The 22,141-nt window shown below is 42.2% G+C and overlaps 2 protein-coding genes across 4 annotated transcripts in view; both read right to left on the reverse strand.

Moving 5' to 3' along the window:
- The window catches only part of LOC114666901 (NACHT, LRR and PYD domains-containing protein 3-like), an 84,292-nt gene extending 76,047 nt beyond the window's left edge, over positions 1 to 8,245 (reverse strand). The window contains exons 1-4 of the mRNA XM_051933362.1: positions 8,206 to 8,245; positions 6,106 to 6,342; positions 5,123 to 5,227; positions 5,011 to 5,037 (exon numbers count right to left, since the gene is read on the reverse strand). Of these exons, the coding sequence (XP_051789322.1) occupies positions 5,011 to 5,037; positions 5,123 to 5,227; positions 6,106 to 6,342; positions 8,206 to 8,245 (409 nt within the window). The remainder of the gene's footprint in view (positions 1 to 5,010; positions 5,038 to 5,122; positions 5,228 to 6,105; positions 6,343 to 8,205) is intronic.
- LOC114667766 (oocyte zinc finger protein XlCOF7.1-like) overlaps positions 1 to 22,141 on the reverse strand; it is a 228,360-nt gene that overhangs the window by 166,091 nt on the left and 40,128 nt on the right. The window lies entirely within an intron of this gene.

The following is a 22,141-nucleotide window of genomic DNA, read 5'->3' on the forward strand; positions in this document are numbered from 1 at the left end:
TTATGGACAATAATTTTATACATTCAAGATGACATGTCAACGACTAAGCGAAGAAGCAGCTCATTGAAAAGAGGCCCAAAAGCGTTAGATTATTCTTCTTTTCTCTCTAAGTGCAAATTCGGAAAATAAGGAAAGTAATAATCAGCCTGGAACAAATGGAATTGAAAACCTAGCAGGTCCAAGTGGGGTCAGAAATAAAAGACAAAGAGTAGAAGACAAAGTAGAACATTGTAAAGAAGCAGAGCAGGTTAGAGAATATGAAAAGTACTAAAATTCGAAAGTCTCAAAAAAAAAAATGATAGTAAAGATCGCATGAGCACTAACATACGGAAATTATTAATCAGTGAAATAACGGAACAGCTAAAAGAGATCGAATATATGGACATAGGTGATATGTCAGAAGTATGTAGATATTGTAAGGCTTTAAACATTAAGTCAGAGACTTGTAGATCGTCTAATTCGTGTTGCCATCAGTGAAAAGTAGTGTTTCTTCCCAATGAAGAGGCGTATCCGCCAGAATTAAAAGATTTGTTGTTTGGTGAAAGTGAAATCCGCAAACACTACAGGCAAAATATCCGAATCTACAATAATCTGTTTGCATCATTCAATGCTCAGAACATAGCTTTACACAACTCAGGACCATACGCAATGAGAATCTGTGGTCCCACAACAATTAAAAGTTACTACAAGTTTAAATTTGAATTGAAAGAGTTAAACAATTGGACGTTATTAGAAATTCTACAGTCAATAATGAATAAAAATCCTTACATCCAAAAGTATCGCACTTTACACGAAATGTATCTGCAAAACATGGGCAAAGAAGTTTTCTTGGGTTTTGGATTTGTTGTTTGGTGAAAGTGAAATCCACATACGCGTGTGGCAGAGATGCGAAGTTGCTGGTGCATAGTGCAGGTAGGGGGGTTGGCAAATGAAACGAGCAGGAGGCAAAACCCCTAGTTGTTTACAAATTTAATTCACTTGAATCATCCTGTAACAATATAATGGTGCACAGATGGTGCCACACTATTCCAAATACCATAGTTGCTTTAGCGTTGTTAGAGGATATCGCAAATAGAAGAATTAGATAGATAGATAGATAGATTAGATAGATAGATACTTTATTAATCCCAAGGGGAAATTCACATACTCCAGCAGCAGCATACTGATAAAGAACAATATTAAAGAGTGATAATAATGCAGATATACAGACATACAATAACTTTGAATAATGTTAACGTTTACCCCCCCCCCGGGTGGAATTGAAGAGTCGCATAGTGTGGAGGAGGAACAATCTCCTCAGTCTGTCAGTGGAGCAGGACAGTGACAACAGTCTGTCGCTGAAACTGTTCCTCTGTCTGGAGATGATACTGTTTAGTGGATGCAGTGGATTCTCCATGATTGACAGGAGCCTGCTCAGCGCCAGTCGCTCTGCCATGGATGTCAAACTGTCAACCTCCGTGCCTACAATAGAGCCTGCCTTCCTCACCAGTTCGTCCAGGTGTGAGGCGTCCCTCTACTTTGAGGCCTCCCCAGCACACCACCGCGTTGAAGAGCGCGCTCGCCACAACCATCAGACAGAACATCTGCAGCATCTTATTGCAGATGTTGAAGGACGCCAGCCTTCTAAGGAAGTATAGTCTGGTCTGTCCTTTCTTACATAGAGCATCAGTATTGGCAGTCCAGTCCAATTTATTATCCAGCTGCACTCCCCGGTATTCATAGGTCTGCACCCTCTGCACACAGTCACCTCTGATGATCACGGGGTCCATAAGGGGCCTGGTCCTCCTAAAATCCACCACCAGCTCCTTGGTTTTGCTGATGTTCAGGTGTAGGTGGTTTAAGTCGCACCATTTAACAAAGTCCTTGATTAGGTTCCTATACTCCTCCTCCTGCCCACTCCTGATGCAGCCCATGATAGCAGTGTCGTCAGCAAACTTTTGCACGTGGCAGGACTACGAGTTGTATTGGAAGTCCGATGTATATAGGCTGAACAGGACTGGAGAAAGTACAGTCCCCTGTGGCGCTCCTGTGCTGCTGACCACAATGTCAGATGTGCAGTTCCCGAGACGCACATACTGAGGTCTGTCTTAAAGATAGTCCATGATCCATGCCACCAGGTATGAATCTACTCCCATCTCTGTCAGCTTGTCCCTAAGGAGCAGAGGTTGGATGGTGTTGAAGGCGCTAGAGAAGTCCAGAAACATAATTCTTACAGCACCACTGCCTCTGTCCAAGTGGGAGAGGGATCGGTGTAGCATGTAGGTGATGGCATCCTCCGCTCCCACCTTCTCCTGGTATGCGAACTGCAGAGGGTCGAGGGCGTGGTGGACCTGTGGCCTCAGGTGGTGAAGCAGCAGCCGCTCCATGGTTTTCATCACATGCGACGTCAGAGCGACAGGCCTGAAGTCATTCAGCTCACTAGGACGTGATACCTTTGGGACTGGGGTGATGCAAGATGTTTTCCAAAGCCTCGGGACTCTCCCCTGTTCCAGGCTCAGGTTGAAGATGCGCTGTAAAGGACTCCCCAGCTCCAACGCACAGGCCTTCAGTAGTCGTGGCAATACTCCATCTGAACCCGCTGCTTTGCTGGCACAAAGTCTCCTCAGCTCTCTGCTTACTTGGGCTGCTGTAATTGTGGGTTGGGGGTGCAGTACTCTGAGGTGAGAGTGAGAGTGGGTTAGGGTGGTCAAACCTGTTAAAGAAGTTGTTCATCTGGTTTGCTCTCTCCACATCTCTCTCAATGGTGGCACTCCGCTTCATCCCATCCCACACTTCCTTCATGCGGTTATTCTGCAACTTCTGCTCCAGCTTTCTCCTGTACTGCTACTTTGTCGCCCTGAGCTGGACTCGGAGTTCCTTCTGCATGCGCTTAAGCTCATGCTGATCACCACCTTTAAAAGCCCTTTTCTTCTGGTTCAAAAGGCCCTTAATGTCACTTGTAATCCATGGCTTGTTAGCATAGCAGCGTACTGTTCTTACTGGAACTACAATGTCCATACAGAAATTGATGTAGTCAGTAGTGCAGTCAACAACCTCCTCAATGTTCTCACTATAAGATCCCTGCAGGATATCCCAGTCACACAGTTCCAAAGCAGTCTCTCAGAGCCTGCTCTGCCTCGGAGGACCACTTCCTGAATGAGCATGTGGTTGTAGGTAGCTCCCTCACTCTTGGTTTGTAGTGAGGCTGAAGCAGAACCAGGTTATGATCTGCTTTCCCAAGCGCAGGCAGCGGGGTGGCGCTGTATGCATCTTTAACGTTTGTATACAGTAGATTGATAGTCCTATTTCCCTGGGTGTTGCAATCCACATACTGGGAGAAGGCAGGTAATGTTTTGTCCTGTGTTACATGGTTGAAGTCTCCAGCGATTAGCACAAGTGCCTCGGGGTGTTGTGTTTGTAATTTAGCCACATTGGAATGGATGATGTCACCTGCTATCTCCACGTCCACCCAAGGAGGGATGTAAACAATAACAACAATGACGTGTCCAAACTCTCTGGGCAAGTAATAGGGATGCAGACTTACGGCCAACAGTTCGATGTCCCTGCAGCAAGACGAGATTTTAACGTTTACATGTCCAGAGTTACACCATCTTGTATTGACATAGAGTGCAAGTCCACCCCCTTTCTGCATGTACTTGCGTCTCTGTTCGCTCTAACTGTGCTAAACCCAGGTAGCTCCACGTTAGCATCATTAGAAGAGAGTGCGTATTACAGATGATGACGACGACTGGCTTCTAAGTTGATTTGGATTTCCAAGAGCTGTCCTCTTGGCACAGTGTGCTGTCAGAACACTAGGATGTATACTTGATTATCATTTTTATGATGAAATGCATTAAAGTATGTATATTATGTTTTACAGATAAATTGTTAACTTTGTTTAAATAATGTATACTGTTAATAATTAAACATGTGGGAGCAGCATGGTGGTGTAGCGGTAGCGATAATCTGGCACCTCGTCCAAGGACGGGTCCTGCCTTGAACTCAATGCTTGCTGGGACTGGCACGACCCTGGATGTGTTTGGTTCTACTGACTCACAAAAGACAGTAAGAGTGATGACAGTGACAGAGAAAAGTGTAGGTCAAAAACAAACTGAAGTTTAAGGCAGGTATCAAAATGAACGGTCATCAGAGCCAAAATGGAGATTAACAGTTCAGTCTGAAACATCCATCCATCCATCCATTTTCTAACCCGCTGAATCCGAACACAGGGTCACGGGGGTCTGCTGGAGCCAATCCCAGCCAACACAGGGCACAAGGCAGGAAACAATCCTGGGCAGGGTGCCAACCCACCGCAGGACACACACAAACACACCAAGCACACACTAGGGCCAATTTAGAATCACCAATCCACCTAACCTGCATGTCTTTGAACTGTGGGAGGAAACCAGAGCGCCCGGAGGAAACCCACGCAGACACGGGGATAACATGCAAACTCCACGCAGGGTGGACCCGGGAAGCGAACCCGGGTCTCCTAACTGCGAGGCAGCAGCGCTACCACTGCGCCACCGTGCCGCCCAGTCTGAAACAAGAACAAGGATTTATTAACACTGAACAAAAAACAGTCTTTCTGATTCGCAAAATGAAGGTGTTTGCCCATCAAACTCAAATAATTCTGGGAAACAACCCTGGAAATGGCTGATATGATTAATCTAAAATGGCCTCACAGAAAGATGGAAGTAAATTTACACATCTGTAAATATGCACAATACTCCAAAATAAATTTGGATTCCCCACATTTAAAAAAAAAACAAACAAAAAAAAAAAGACACATAGATCACATGAAACCATGCAAGACACAGCAAAAAAAGAAATAGTTTAAGCACATCTGATCATAACAGTGGTGATCTAGAAACATTGTGCCATGTAGGAATGTGATAGCATGCATTTTCTGGTCCAATTTTATCAATGCATGTTTGCAAGAGTTGAGATGTGAACCATGCAGCATCCCTCTTTATCGTGTCACCCCATCAAACATCTGAACAGATGATGGATTAACTGAAGTGTCCTTACCTTTCGGGTCATAGCTTGCACTATGTTCTAAAATCAAAAAATACAGGAATGTTACAAAAATTACTGAAACATCTTGGACAACTTTATATAACCAATGTAAAATTGTCCGCACCTTGCATTTTTTGCCATTTAAATACCAGCAAAGCTGCCACTGTCACACAGACAGCAAACAACGACCAGAAAGCCAACATCCAGCCTGAGACTCCTGGAGAAAAACCTGCAGAAGGAGGGAAAATGTAAGAAGACTGGAAATAGCACCAGGAGTGTCGTATTGTCGTTTCTCCATGTCTGTTCAATTTGTCAAATTTTTTTTCTTTCTTTTTGTATGTGGAACCTAAGGGAACAGGTCCCCTAACAGTGCAGCTGTTATGTATAGTATCAGCCTGGATTTCATCTTAAACTTAGACTTACATTTTAGAGCTCAACTGGTGAAATCTATGATCTACCTATGACACTCCTGGAATAAGGGGGTCCACAAAAAATGTTGATGGGGAAAGTGTGTCTTTTCCCTTTCACCTCCTCTTACTTGAATGCTCTGGACATCCCTCCTCCTTGCATGCGCTTCATAATCTCACTTCAGCTATCCCTATCCGGAATCAGCCATTGATGTCTTTTTCTAGAATGACTTGGAAACACCAGTGATCACCAGATCTCACTACTGCCAGTGGACCTCATAGTTCCTTTTTCTCTTGATCTCCAGATCTGCCTCCCCAGTTTACATGGATTATCATATTCTGACATCACCCAATGAGTTATTTACCCTGCGATATGTGGTCTTTATAACTTGAGCACATACCTTGGTAGACATTTTTACCTTTTCAACCTTAGGATTTCTCACACGATGTGAGAATATTTAATTGTGCTTAAGCAATTTCCTTATGGGTGTTCACTATTCATAAGAAATGAGGCTTATTTGTACTCTTCATGCATCATTATAGAAAGCAATTAATTAATGAAAGTGTAACAATAAAAAAAAGAAACTGAGGCAAAACATCAAAGTCAAATTAGCTCACACATCAGCCAGGAGTTCCACCAAGTCAGAGTACTCATGGTAGAGGACAACCTCTGAATGCCAGTCAGGTTTTGGCTCTGTACTTCTCATCAGACAGGAGAACACATTGAACTCCTGCTTGATGGGGATGACGCTGCTAACTCTGAGAATCCCCCCCTTGTCCCGCTCTTCCATTATGTCGGACTCAGACGTCATGTCCACTCCATTCATGTCTCTCAAGGTCATTTTTGGTGTGGTACCCCACTGCTCAGACTTGCATTCCAGTCTTGTGGGGTCTTCATCTATAACGTTGATGGAAACGGAAGGCTGAGCTTCCAAAGCTATGGAAGACACAAGAAAGAGAAGACTGAGCTTTATATAGAGAAAGACATTCCCATTTGAAAACAGGACAGCAGTAAAATCCTTCCACTTTTTGTGAGAATTCCTGCCATATTTTGAACCGGATCCTGTAGCACTCTCGAGTCTCCATGACCCTGTACACTAAATGCATGCTGTCGTCTCTTGGCAGCTATTTTCAGCTACATTATGGTGTCATGTCTGAGTTGTTGACCATCACAGCCCATTGCCAAATTAAGCTGAAATTCATGATAAACCCCAAAAATGGCAGGTGACCAAAAACTTAATGGACCCTAACAGTGTGTGCATTTTCTTTCCCAGCATAATCAACCATACAACACAGTCCCTGGCAAATGTTTTGCAGTTCACATACACTGATGAGAGTCCTAATACTGGATTCATCATCTTCGTCCTCTTCTTCTTTTTATTGTTTTCATTACTATTATTATTATAAAATTAACAGACAGTTTTATAGACATTTTGTGGTGTGAAAGTTTGTACATGAGTTGATAAATATTTTGCATGTCTTTATTTGTAACTTAGACTGAGCAATGTAATATTAGTGTTATATCACAGATAAGAACAGCAATGATTTAACTAACCACCTCTAAATAGAACTGACTGTAGACTTTTATGACAGGGTTGGAGTAAGTGCCTCAAACCTGTTTGACAAGTGATTCTCTACAGGACCCTCTCAATCAACCCTCCACACAGGAACGCCAGACTACCAAGCTGTCACCTTAACAAATGGTATTGGGGGGCCAGGTGAGAAAAGTATTGTGTGCCCCCATTGGTCTAAAGTATGGCTCTTTGGGATGGGTTTGAATAAAAGGCCATTCTGTAGCACGACGCCCTAATGGTGTAAGGGTTTGGATAATGAAGGTATAAATTCAGCTGCTTTACCCCTCCCTCACTCTCTCTCTCTCTCTCTCTCACACCATCATGTTGAAGGAGCATCTCACACACATGGACTGAAAAGAAGACCACACGGAGAAAAACAACTCGGCAGCCATATTGAGACAGGCATGACGAAAGCTGTTCTGATTTAAAATGATGCCTTAACTAGAGACATTTTAAGTAACTAACAAGTCCTTGTGCTTCCTGAAACTTAACATCAGCATTTATCAGTTTGTATGGTTGCCAGTATTCACTTGTACTTTGCTTATTTTTATTATTTTGTGAATATTATAAATAATACATTATTTAAAGTGTAACTCAACTTCTGCTTGTCGTTTACTCTATGTACTTGCCTGAGGTTATAGATGTAGAAGGAAAGGTGGGAAGAAGTTACAAAGTAAAATACCTTAGAAACAGTGGTAAGTCTGTGAGATTTTTCTGGCAAAGACTACTGTGGTGGGTTGGCACCCTGCCCGGGATTGGTTCCTGCCTTGTGCCCTGTGTTGGCTGGGATTGGCTCCAGCAGACCCCCGTGACCCTGTGTTCGGATTCAGCGGGTTGGATAATGGATGGATGGATGATTCTACTAGACTTTAACTCCACTGGATGCTCAAATGTTTGATTAGACCAACTGCATGTAATCTTCTAGAATGGTGCATCTTAATTATAAAGAAAAAAAACTTTGAGGTGGGTGATCAGAGTGTATATAACCATACTCTTTAAATTAGATAGATAGATAGATAGATAGATAGATAGATAGATAGATAGATAGATAGATAGATAGATAGATAGATAGATAGATAGATAGATAGATAGATAGATAGAGTACACAGCTACACTGTTGATAATCAATAGCCACAATAAAAGAACATGCTGTCAGATAAAGAGGAAGAGATAAAATGCACACATCTGTCTTGGTTTTCTTAAAACTGAGATTTTTACTGAATTACTCTGGGCATTGTAACGCACATACATGATAGTCATTCCCATAGTTAATGGAAGGAATTATTAAGGATAAGATTGAGCAGCACATGGCAAGTACAGGGGTTTACTGAACAGTCAGCATGGGTTCAGAAGAGGGAGGTCGTGTTTTACTAACATGCTGGAATTCAATGAGGAGGCAACAAAAGGATACGATCAAAGTGGAGCAGATGATATGCTTTTTGAAAATACAGATACATAATTTGATAAGGTGCCATATGAGAGGTTGGGCATCAAACTAAAGGAAGTGGGAGTTCAGGGTGATGTTTTTAGACGGGTGTAGAATTAGCTCAGACACAGGAAGCAGAGGGTGATGGTGTGAGGAACCTCATCAGAATTGGCTGATGTTAAGAGTGGTGGCCAGCAGGGGTCAGTGTTGGGGCCGCTGCTATTTATAATATACTGTATATAAATGATTTAGATAGGAATATAAGTAACAAGCTGGTTAAGTTTGCAGATGATACCATGATAGGTGGATTAGCAGATAATTTTGAATCCGTTATTTCATTACAGACGGACTTGGACAGCATAAAGGCTTGGGCAGATTTGTGGCAGATGAAGTTTAATGTCAGTAAATGTAAAGTATTACACATAGGAAGTAAAATTGTTAGCTTTGAATACGCAATGGGCGGTCTGAAAAATCAAGAATACGCCTTATGGGAAGGATTTAGGAGTCGTAGTGGACTCAACACTATGAACTGCCAGACAGTGTTCAGAAGCCATTAAGAAGGCTAACAGAACGTCAGCTTATATAGTGCCCAGATGTGTGGAGTACAAGTCACAGGAGGTTCTGCTCAAGCTTTATAACACACTGGTGAGGCCTCATCTGGAGTCCTGGGTGAAGTTTTGGTCTCCGGACTACAAAAAGGACATAGCAGCACTAGAAAAGGTCCGGAGAAGAGCGACGAGGCTGATTCCAGTGCTACAGGGGATGAATTATGAGGAAAGATTAAAAGAGCTGAACCTTTACAGTTTAAGTGAAAGAAGATTAAGAGGAGACCTGATTGAAGTGTTTAAAATTATGAAGGGAATTAGCGCAGTGGATTGAGACTGTTAAATTTAAAATGAGTTCATCAAGAACACGGGGACACAGTTGGAAACTTGTTAAGGGCAAATTTCACTCAAACATTAGGAAGTTTTTCTTCACACAGAGAACCACAGACAGTTGGAATAAGCGACCAAGTAGTGTGGTAGACAGTAGGACTTGATAGGGATTTTCAAAACTCGACTTGATGCTATTTTAGAGGCATTAAGTGGATAGGTCTTGTGAGCTTTGTTGGTCTGAATGGCTAATTCTCATCTAGATTATTCTAATGTTCTAATTACTTGATGGAAAACTGTATTTTCCCTCTTGTAGAGTCAGGTGTTTTAAAAATCCACTTAGGATATGTATCTAATCCATTTAAAACAGAAAGTGAAAAATGTAGCTGGAAACAGAATGGGACCATAGGCAGGTGCGGGAGAAGTAGACGGCAGCAGATGGAAATGGGATGAAACATTGATGAGATAAACAATAAGTGGGTTTGAAAAATCAGAACTGTGCAGACCTCTAATATATAGTGCCTTGTGACTGGCAGGGGGTGCTCCAGCTCCTCAAACACCCAACACAAACCGCCTCGGACAGAAGTATAAAAGCTCAAAGAGTCTTTATTGTGGAAAACTTTTTGACAATCAACATTTCTCACCACAATCACGAGTACAGTAAAGCACACTAGCAACTCTTTGTCTTCTCTCGCTCCCTTTCTCACAGTCACTGTCTCCTCCACTCTTCCTCGCAAGCTTTGTCTCCTTCATCCCAAGTCTGGCACCCCTTTCATCTACCACATAGGAGTGCTTCCGGGACTGGAGCCCATGGTGTCCGATGTTGACTTTTGATTACATTTTATGATACGGGTTTTTAAGTTTAATGTTTGCTTTCCTCGTGTTAATTATTTTTTTTCATGGATATCAGTTTCTTGTCGAACCCTTTAGGTATCAGGTAGGAAAAATAAAAAATAATCCATAGAAACAAATTACATAAACCATTCAAACGGAATATTTTAATTTTTGTTCCCCTGACTCTTATTTCAGTAGTTATTTATTTTTCCTGGCATATAGTTTAATGAACTGGAACAGGAAGCATTTAGTCAGCTGATAGCGTCCATCTATTCTCTGCTGTTCAGTGCCATAATTGACTAGATTTGACAATTGACCGCTAAGATTTAGTTTTAATTTTCTTCTTGGACTCAAATATTTGGATATACTGAAGGTTGTGGCTGTCAGGCACCACATTATTATATCTTCATCAACTCTTCAATGTCTGTTAAAGGACAACAGATTGTTTCACCATAAACACTTTAATTATATTGCAATTCTTCTTCCGGGTTCACTGAACTGTACGCCAGAGAAAAAAAAAAAAAAACGAAATAAGAACTGAACTGCAAGGGGAAATAATAATCTGTTTGAATAATTCGTCCAAACAGATTATAAATTAATGATTCATTTAAACAGATCATTAAATTTGCTCTAATGGATTAATAAATTCGTTTGAACTTTATTTTTATTTTCTGTAGTATGGAAATTTTTATTTTTCCTACCTGATGCAATTTGTTCAATTGGATTATTTTTAATTTTCCTACCCGACACCTACAGGTCTCCGTAGTTTCTTCACAGATCTTTTCATGTTTTCCTATTTAAGAATGCTAACATTTTATTGTTGTTAGTTTGTATTGTCATTTTTTGTGCTGTACTTTTTATTTATATACTGTATTAAATTGATTTTATCAATTTGAATGACATTTGTAATAATTTACTGTTGTAGTTTTAATGATCACCGTGATTTTGTACTTGTTGTTGGGTCTGGTGGCCATCTTGTTCAGAGCAAAGCACTGATATCTTGTGATGTTCAGAAGTGCACTTCATAATGTCATCAGCCGAGGGGTATTTGAGATGAGGATGCACTTCTCTTGGCAATCCAAGATATTAGATTACACAGAAAAAAGGATCTCTTGCTGTGTCGCTAGTTGTTTCTTTGGGATTTTTTGGTTCTCGGCTTTCCTCTCCAATTCATTCTTTGAGTTTGTTTTATATCTTTGACTCTGCATTTTTATTTTCCTTGCTTTAAATCCTTCCCAGATATTTTATTTGTGTGTGTGTTTATCATAATTACTGGCTTCCCTTCATGGCAGAGCTCACACCAAAACATCTCTGCAGTGATGTGGCACTGGTGGCCAGTAACACTATGCAAAGGTCACAGGACTTCTAATATCATTGAATCCTTCTTCTTTAAGGTGTCAATGAGTACAGTTTAGTGCCCTAGTTCTGACCGCTTATTTTCACTCTAATACTTTAAATTTTTCTTGCTTAGTATAAGAGATGGCTGAAATGTACAGTACCACCAAGTAGACTCAGTGTTTTGATTCTCTTTGGTTTTTTTTTTTTCTTTGTTTGCTATCAGATTTTGATGATCGTCTTTCTGGGTTCTTGATTCTATGCCTTTCTCTTACTATACCATGTGACCAGCAGGGGGCACTGCAGCACCCGAAACTCCAGACACAACCACAGTGACAAAACTCCTGCATTTAAATTAAAGGTTAATTATAATAAATTACCTTTAAAAAATTGAGTCATCATAATAATAATCACAACACAAGCACAACTCCATTGGTAAGCTTTGTCCTGTTTCACCTGACTCCAACTCGCCTGGATGAAGCATAGCGGCTTCCTTTCTGCTAGACCTGGGAGTACTTCCAGCGCCATCACACAGCATCCAGGAAACACTTCCAGGTCAGATGGAACCTCCCTGTCACAGGAGAGCCTGCATACAGCAGCAGCCCCTGGTGGCACCCGAGGACCCTAACATGGCAGGCCACCAAAACTGCAACTCCCATGCAGCGTTGTACTTTGCAGGGCCACTTTATGTTTTTTCCCCATTGGACACGAAATATGTGACGTGAATTTTGACCAGCAGCGTAATTGGTCAGTTCACCTACACGCTGGTTCCACAGTCATCATTTGTCTCATACGGTTGGAAACAGAGCGGTAATTTATAGGTTTACTTGCATCTGCTTAATTTCATTTTTGACCGGGAGGATATTAGCATATATGGTTATACGTGTTTGTTGCTGGGTAGAACTCAATAATGTGTATTTGAATAAAAAAAAGTCTTCATAATTATTATATTCTATTCAAGAACACTGTAATAGCCTAATATAAGGCATGAATTGTTTTTTAAAAAAGTAAACTCATGGGTCATTTATTCTCACTCCTTAAAAAAATACATAATGAACTGAAGATGAACTAGTTCAAAATTGAAATGGTGAACTATAAACGTGAATTTGTTCATTTTAATCTGTGTGAAATGAACTTTGAGTGAGTTCTTGTGAGATGTGAACTTGCACAACACGGAGCATGACAGAGGCATATGGCCACCCAGCATAATTTAGGGGGGGGGGTTGGTTTGCGGCACATGGCCCTGGGAAGCAGTCTCACTTTGTCCATCCCTTACAGTGCCTGGTGAAAGTATTCATCCCCCTCGGTGTTTGTTCTGCTTTGTTGCATTACAATCTGGAATTAAAATGGATTTTCATTTGGATTTTATGTAATGGACTTAATAATCTAGTCCAAAAGAAAATAAAACACCTTGTATGTACATGAAAAAACAAAAAACCAAAGTTAAAAACTGAAACACTGTGGGTGCATATGCATTCATCCCCTTTCCTAGGAGACCCCTACATAAGATCTGGTCCAGCCAATTAACTTCAGAAGTCACATAATTTAGTTGATTAGGGACCACCTGTGTACAATCACAGTGTCACATGATCTGTCATATGATGTCTGGAACAGACCTGCTCTGAAAGAACCCTGACTCTGCAACACCACTAAGCAAGCAACATGAAGAAAATGGAAAACATATGGCACCACTACAAACCTGACAAGAGAAGGCCGCCCATCACAACTCACAGACTGGGCAAGCAGGGCATTCATTAATCAGAGATGCAACAAAATTTGGCCATCATAGTAAATGCCATGTGTGCTGCAAACCCAACACTTCCCATCACCACAAGAACACTATTCTCACAGTGAAGCATGGAGGTGGTGGTGGCAGCATTATGCTGTGGGGACAAGGAACAATGTTTAAGACTGAAGGAAAGATGGGTGGCACTAAATGCAGGGCAATTCTTGAAGAAACCTGTTTCAGTCTGTCAGAGATTTGAGACTGGGATGAAGGTTCACCTTCCAGCAAGGCAGTGATTGACCCCCAACATGCTGCTAAAGCGACACTGGAGTGGATTAAAGGGAAACACTGAAATGACTTGGAGTCAAATCCCAGGCCTCAATCCAATGGAGAATCAGTGGCATGACTTGAAGACCACGGTACACCAACACAATTCATCAAACCTGAAGGAGCTGGAGCAGTTTTGCTTTGAGGAGTGGGTGGAAATCCCAGTGGCCAGATATGATAAGCTAATAGAGACATTCAACAGGAGACTTGTAGCTGGAATTGTAGCAAAAGAGGGCTCTGCAAAGTATTGACTTTTGGATGGGATGAATAGCTAGGCACACTCAGGAATTCTGTTTATTATCCTAATTATTGTTTGTGTCCAAACAAAATCTGTTTTGCACCTTCAAAATGGTAGGCATGTTGTGTAAATCAAATAGTGCTCACCCCCCAAAATAATCCAACTTTAATTTCAGCTGTGATATGACAAAACAGGACAAACACTTTAACAAGACACTGTAAGGGGTGGACAAGATGAGACTGCTTCCCAGGGCCAAGTGCTCCCCCAATACACTAGGTGGCCATATGCCTCTGTCAGGCTTCCCATTCAGACACCAGCAGGGCTGCATGGGAGGTGTAGTTTTGGTGGGCAGCCCTGGTAGGATCCTCAGGTGCCGCCAGAGGGTGCTGCTATATGCAGGCTCTCCTATCATAGGGAGGTTCCATCTGACCTGGAAGTGTTTCCTGGATGCAGTGTGATAGCACTGGAAGTACTCCCAGGAAGCTGCTATACTTCATACAGGCGAGATGGAGTCAGGTGAAACAGGACAAAGCACACTTGTGGAGTTGTGATTATTATTATTATTATTATGAAGAGACCCTTTAAAGTAATTTATTATAATAACCTTTCCTTTAAACCCAGGAGTATTGTCACTGTGGTTGTGTCTGGAATTTGGGGTGCTGCAGTGCCCCCTACTGGTCACATAATATAGTCAAAGGCAGGCATAAAATCAAGAACCCAGAAAGACAGTTAGAAAGACGATCCTCAAAATCTGATAGTAAACAGAGAGGGAAAAAAAAAAAAAACCACTTTATAATGTCCTCCTGGGCGGCACGGTGGTGCAGTGGGTAGCGCTGCTGCCTCACAGTTGGGAGTCCGGGTCCTCCCTGCGTGGAGTTTGTTCTCTCAGTGTCTGCGTGGGTTTCCTCCAGGTACAGGCTAGGTACATTGGCAATTCTAAATTGTCCCTAGTGTGTGCTTGGTGTGTGTGTGTGTGTGCTCGCGCCCTGCCAGGGGTTGGTTTCCTTCCTTGCGCTCTGTGGTGGCTGGGATTGGCTCCAGCAGACCCCTGTGACCCTGTAGTTAGGATATAGTGGGTTGGATAATGGATGGATGGATGGATGTCCTCCTGATCAGGAAAGGGACCACTAACCAACCTGGTATGGATGCCAAGGGCTGTCTTAACAGCATCATAGACCCCAGGGCAAAGTACAACACTGGGGGCCCTTGTTTAGATAGCAAACAGAATCATACATACGCATCAGAAAAAATGTCAGCCCCTATTCTCATTGGGCCCCCAGGCAAGTTCCCAGCGTGCCCATGCATTAAAAGAGCCCTGAGGATGCCCATCCACCCACATCCTTCGATTAAAAAGGCCCCCCAGCCAGATAGGGAAGCTTCCATCAGGTCTAAGATTCCAGCAAATGCTTGTCATCGATTACAGCCACTTCTTATTACTTTAACATGTTCATCTCCTGGTGTTTGTTGTCTGAAAACACTCCTTGCTACAAATTGAGCTACGATATTTGTTTATTTTTTTAGTTAATAAATTGTCTTTTTTGTTTGTTTTGTTTATGTTTTCATTACATATAACCACCCCAGGAGTCCAGACTTAATTTACTTTAATAGACTTAACACAAGCCCTACTGTTGTGTGCATAAGATAGAGATGTACTTCTTTACCATCGTTTATCAGATTTGTTTCTTCTTTCTATTTTCTGCTGAATGACTAATTTTGAAATCCACTGTTTGCATTGAATCATCTGACATACAATTGTAGTAAAGACAAATGTATTAGAATTCGCTGTTCACTTGACAGAATCACTATTAAGGTTAAAATAAACCAATGGAATAACAATGTCATTGTAGGATATGATAAACTATAGCAAAAAGAAATAAAAACTGTGATAAGGCAAGAACTCATTTGTCTAAAATAAAAATAAATCCCACAAACCAAATACTTACCTGCCCAGGTGAGACGTGAAAGATGCACAAAAAATATCACAAAACAGCTCCATCTCGAGTGGACCTTTGTGGACGAAAAAGGCACACTGGAAAGCAGACAGATAATATTTTCTCAATTCACTTTATTTATTCATTCGGAGTCGCAGTAAGTAGAGATTCAAAAGAGTATAACTTATTGCCGCAAAGCTCAATTGAACCCTGATCAAAAGCCAGGAGGGTTTTTTTATACTTCAGCATCTCATGATTAATAAGACAGAAAGAACATCCTTATCAAAACAGTAAAGTTAAACAATATGTCTGTTGAGCTAAGCATTATCTGTGTTTTCAAAGCTAAGCACAGGAGAGACGCCTTTGCATAAACCACATGTACTTTCTGCAGCCTTGTGACCTTGTCCCTGAAACATTCACTCTGAGAAAGGGAAAAACAAGAAACAGCTTACATTTTATTCATGTGGACACTATTTCTCCTGAACCCTGGAATAACATATTTTTGTTAGTTCATAAGCCAAAGCGTCTCTCACTGGCAAGTTACAAAATAGTTATTATAAAGATTCTAATTTACTAAACACACAAAATACATGGTGCTGAGGAGAACATTCTTCTTCTACATTCCCCCCTTTTTGAACCAACAAAAATATGGGTGACATAGGAGTAACAAGGGAGAGAGTAGGAGAAGGGGAAGGAGTGGAAGGAAAGGAGGAAGAAATGGGAAGCATGCATTCTTCGTGTAACATATAAGCCTTGGCCACAGAGGCAGTGAAATACTGGGACACAATAGATCTAATTAGGGGGACTATACAGCAGGCCACAAGCAACAGAATGATAAAAGCAATGGCCAGTGAAATAAAAACTGACCTGAGCCATCAGCCCCAGGGGCTAGAAATGCCAGAAGTGGTAGCTAATTTATTTGAAAGGGCAGTTAAACCTGGCAAAGCACGGTGATTGATCCATCGGGAGCCGTATTATTAGGGATGTAAGTGCAGCACACATCACCAAACATAGCACATACACCCCCCTTTTCAGCAAGGAGCATATCTAATGCTAATCGATTTTGCCAAGTCATAAGGGATGTTCTATCAAGCTGTTCATGTATCCCTTCAACAGCCTCTTTAGTAAAATTCAGGAAACGCTGTTGGTTGTAATATAAGTAATTAATCCAATCTACATTTTTATTTATTGTAACTTGGGGGAAAATAGACTCAAATCCGGCAGCAACTTGATCTCGCGCTTGAAATTTATCAGGGACTCCACAAGGGACACCAATGGAATCAAAGTAAACGCCAGGGCCGTGAAGAGAGAATGTGGAGGGGTCAGCAGAGCGGGGTCGACGACGTCGGCCAGAGCTGGACGACATGCGAGGAGAATTCAAAGGGAGGAGGCGGAAAGGCATATCAAGTTGGGTTAATGCGCATGTGCCAGTCCAAACAGGGGGAAGAATATCAAGTAATTTTAATGTACTGCACATCCACCAAATATCAGCACGCGGAGTGGACTGTGTCAACAGGAAAAGTGATAATGTAGAATTAAATGAGGTGGAGTTAACCTGGAAAGTCTGGGAACAGAAGGAAGAAGGGATATGACCAACATTAGTACTTCGGAAGGGGGAACTATAATTACTAGAGAAGCAGGTATAATTGCCTTCATGAGACTGGAACATCGGGGGAGTCATATGAGGAGTGGGGGGGGAAAGAGGAGAGAAAGTGTAATGCAGTTAGAGTCTTTTGGTGTGGACGGAGAGGTAAAAAGGGCAAGGAGACAAGGAAGACCAACAGGGTAAATATTAGAAAGAGGGAAAGGAACGGTAGCCAAATGTGGCCTGGCCGTAGCACAGGCGTAGCAATCAGATTGATTTACTTGCTTAGCCGAATATAATACCCACTGTAACCAACGGTTCTGATCACCATAGCCAGTTTCAATTGAAAAAGTGGATGAAAGGGTGGAAATATTCATAATCTTAACAGAAGAAAAGTCTGAACCAGAAGTTGGGGAGAGGGTGTGCGTGCAGGAGAATGAGGTGTTAGTAACAGGATTGTCAATCTTAATTAGAAATCTCCCTAAAGGGTCTGTTCCAGATACATATGCCCCTAATATATAGGTTCCTGAGTCATGTAAAGAGGAGTTCTTCAAAATGATGATCAAGGGGTTACAATGGTTGTCAACACATTTATGAGAAGCATGTCCTTTTATGATAGAAAATCGATTTTTCAAACCGTATTTTTGGGCCTCAAAAGGTTGAGAACCCCAGTCCTCAGTTCCAGTGTTAGCAAAAACCCATTGCCAGGTGTCACAGTTACTTCCCCAATAATACTTCGTAACAGTCATACACACGTATTTGTCAGACCAGGTCCACTGGGCTTGTCGACCAGTCCCACAGTTGATAATAGAGCAGAAATCAACCTGTACTGATGTGGTGATTCCTAACAGGAAAGTCAAGGTGACCAGGGCAGTAGACAAGGGAAAAGAAAGCATAGTAGCACAGCAATCAAGGGTGCCATCTCTTGCAATGTGAGGCGTGAATCCAGGCGGGCAATCCTTCCATTTTCACTGCATGTGGTGTGGACAGAAGAACTTGGAACGGTCCTCTCCACCTCTGCTGATGCCAATGTTTCCTCCGAGTGTCACGGACGAGGATCCAAGTGCCTAAGGGAATCGGCGTGTCTTTAGATGGAAGATTAGTCCTCCAGGCCTGGTTAACCTGCTCGTGGACTTCTTTCAGAGTATCTCGGAGACCTGTAAGACAAGAGAGAAGATCATTGTCCACAGTATGCAGGTTAACATTTCGCATAACCATGCCCACAGGCATGGGTGTCCGGTCAGAATTTCAAACAGCGACAGTCCTAATTGCCGGTGTGTTCTTGCCCTCAATCTCATTAAGGCCAGAGGCAAAGTGTCTGGCCAGGATAAATTTGTCTGCTCACAGATTTTTGCTAATTTAGATTTGAGGGTGCCATTATCGGTTTGCAATTTCTGTGGTATGCCCCACCTAGGAATAATTTCTTTGATTAAAGCTTTGGCTACAGTTTTAGCATCAGCGTGTTTAGCAGGAAAAAGTTCTACCCATCGGGAGAACACATCAACAATTACTAGACAATAACGATAACCTTTAGACGGAGTTAGTTCAATGAAATCCATTTGGAGGTGTTCAAACGGACCCATTGGATTAGGTGTAACGGCGGGACTTACCTGGACTTACCTGGGTGCCCTTTCCTACATTAGACTTTTGACATAATGCACAGCATCTGCAGAACTGCTCTGCAGAGAAGCCTTTGGGAGGAAAGGTTTGTTAGTTTGCCTATGGGTCCAGACTCCATAAGAGAGGGACCATTCTTTGGACTATTTTCTTTTTTCTCTGTCCGTGGCTGCACTCTGTAAAGAAACAAGTTGATTATCAGGGTCCTGGTTATTTCTCTGTTGGAATAAAGAGATTTGTGTGTTATTATATGCAGCCTGTTTAGCAAAGTGATCAGCTAATTCGTTTCCTTTGCTGACAGGATCTTGTTTTCCTATGTGAGCTTGACATTTAACGATCGCTAACTTTGATGGTTTAGTTATAGCTATTAAGAGGGATTCAATCAGTTTTTGATGTTGGATCGGTTTGCCAGCGCTGGTCTTAAATCCTCTACTAAAATAGAACGAACGGTGTGAGGTACCTTTACTGTTAGGGGGCTCATGAGCACTTTGTTTGTCTGTATGTGGATGCGTTAAAACTGCATTCATTAATCCCCCCTTTTTCGTCCACGAACACAGTGAATGGACGAGAATATGGTCAGTGAGAGTAATGCATTTTTATTATTATTTATTTATTGATTTATTTATTTTTTTTAATCACATAGAGCCTTGTCAGCCTGCTATATCACTACATGCAGCCAGATCGCAGTGTTAGCTAGATTTTGTAAAGGCTGTGCTCCTCCTGAAAAACTTACAATCAAACAACTTCTCAGGCCGCAAGCTGGTACTACTTTTAAATTAGGAATTCATCTCACCGTGGTGCCATACATGCTAGCCTCCAGATCATGGAAAAGTCCGAGGCGGAACCGGGTCAGCGACAACAAGGAAACACTAATTTCCGTGGCGACCCAATTGCCAACTGTAAACAAAGATAATCCATCCCGGGAAACACACAGCACAACTCCACAACAAGAAAACATTCCCACCAAAAGCTATGCAGCCACAGAGAAATATGCTGACTTAACCTGTTGTTTTGTGACCGGTCTTGGAAGGTTTTGAATGATGGTTAAACGGCCGCTAGAGAGAGCTCTTGTATTGCAAGAAATGTCATGACCTAAATATTTAACGATAGCTTGAAGTAACTGCAGTTTTTTCTTTTTTCTCTTTTCTTTTTTTTTTTTTCGACACTTTGTTATGGCCATTTTCACCTAAAAAGAATAGCAATTTTCTGAGTATCATGTGCACTTGTTGTTTATTTATTTTTCTTTTCTTTTTTCTTATCTATATACTGTATCAATTTATTATCTTTTTCTGGCCAAAACCATAAACACAAGGGGCTTCAGTATATCCCTGAGGCATGACGGTCCAGGTCCATCGGCGGTTTTGAAAGGTAAAAGCAACCCAGAATTGAGAATCAGGGTGCACGGGAAATGGAAAAGAAAGCGTTAGCAAGGTCAAGAACAGAGAAGTACCGGTCGGACGGGGGCATCGTGGAAAGAATAGTGGAAGGATTAGGAACAATAGGTGTTCTAGGAAAAAAAAACGCAGAGTTAACTTTTCATAGGTCTGGAACAAAACGGCAGGACCCGTCAGCCTTTTTTACAGGAAAAAATGGGGGAGTTGACTGGAAAGTATGTAATTGGAATAATTGCTCCTTGCCTCACGAGATCAGAATGTACGGCGGCGATGCCAGCCTCTGCCTCTGGAGACAGAGGATCCTGGACACGGTACGGGCGGAAGGAAGATTTTGAGAAAATCACCAGTGGCTCAGTGTGCTATCCTTCCATAATCAATTTTTCCCTTGGGACCACAGTGCTAAGGAAACATGGGGAACCGAATCTCCTAAACAGAAAACGCTTTGTGAATATGTGAGGTGCACTGAAGCAACTGCTTTAGTAGACAACAAAAATACATGGAATGTGCAAAGTTTCAGGGCATGTGCTGGAGGAAAGAAAAGATTCTAACCAAGGTGTGTCCACTTCAGTAGGGAAATACTGGGCAGTACAAGGCAGGGTGTCTGGGACTTGTAAGTGAGGAAAATAGGCATGAGGGGAAAGAAATGAAGGACTTTCAAAAAGGAAGGTGTGCGGGGAGATGTTCAGGGTCCAGGCTGTAAAAGAGGGCTTGGGGTGTGAAGTTTTGGCACAGGAGCTTAGGAATGGAGCAGCAAAAATCCTTGTTCAGTTAAAGAAAATTGAGACTGACAATTTAAGTCATAAGATCCCATCCCAGCAGTTTCACAGGACACAAATGATTTAACAGAAAGCAACGAGTCAATAATGAAACTGTTAATGCTGAGCTGTAATTGCACAGGAACCTCCTTCAGTGCGTGGCTCCTGTGTCCATTTCAAAGGCAGTTTCTTTGCCATTAAAGTCAATAAAAGATCAGTTTCAGCATGACGAGTAAGCAAAGGAAACTGGAAAAAGTGGCTTGGGTCCCTGATATTTCTTAGGACCAAGGAATGTCATTAGGCTCAGGGAGAGGGGGTGACGGAGGCGCTTGTGTGGGCAGTTGCGTCTAAAATGTCCAAGTTCACCGCAGCAGCGGCAGGCATATGACGCTGGCGTCTGCTCCGAAGGGTTAGGCATCTGAGCAAAAGGATTATTAGGGTTTGATAAATGGAACCCACGTCCTCTTCCGTGCCCTCGCCCTCGACCTCCAAAGAATTTTCCGCGTCCTCTCCCCCTAGCCAGGTCAGTTCTTCCAGTATAGTAATTTATTTGTGCAGCCAAAAGTTTGGTCTGTGTCTCCGACTCTTTTAATTTAGTCTGACTGTCAGCATGCTCTGCATGACGCTTGTCTTCCTCGAACGTTGCGGTCTTCCAGCCTTTTTGCAGGACGTGCAGACTTTGCTTTGAATGGCACTTCTCAGTCTCGAGATGAAAGGAGGCACTGCAGCACGAGTTCTATCGTTTGTATTGTCTAGCCCAGAGTGATTAGCCATCAGATCTTGCAATCGGTGAGCCGGCTGAAATTAGTGACCAGTTTGTGCCTTTTTTTTTTATATTTTTCTGCCAGGGCTCCTTTCAAAGGCTCTCACTGGGCGAGGAAAGGACCTTCATTCCAACGCCAAGGGACACCGTTATGATCACCGTGATTTACAGTTGCCCATGCGGTGCTCAGCTGTCGACGGAGCACCTGTGTCCACTCTGCAGCATTTGTTTTATACATGTTATCCAGCTGCTGTAACAGCTCCACAAATTGCAGTCCACGGACTGCTCGTGCGCTGGGAGACTCTTTTAATTTCTGCCATTGCAATCCAGTAGCACCTTGTGAATGATCTGAATTATCT

The sequence above is a fragment of the Erpetoichthys calabaricus genome, chromosome 1 (genome assembly GCF_900747795.2).
Source record: "Erpetoichthys calabaricus chromosome 1, fErpCal1.3, whole genome shotgun sequence".
Classification (NCBI taxonomy): domain Eukaryota; kingdom Metazoa; phylum Chordata; class Cladistia; order Polypteriformes; family Polypteridae; genus Erpetoichthys; species Erpetoichthys calabaricus.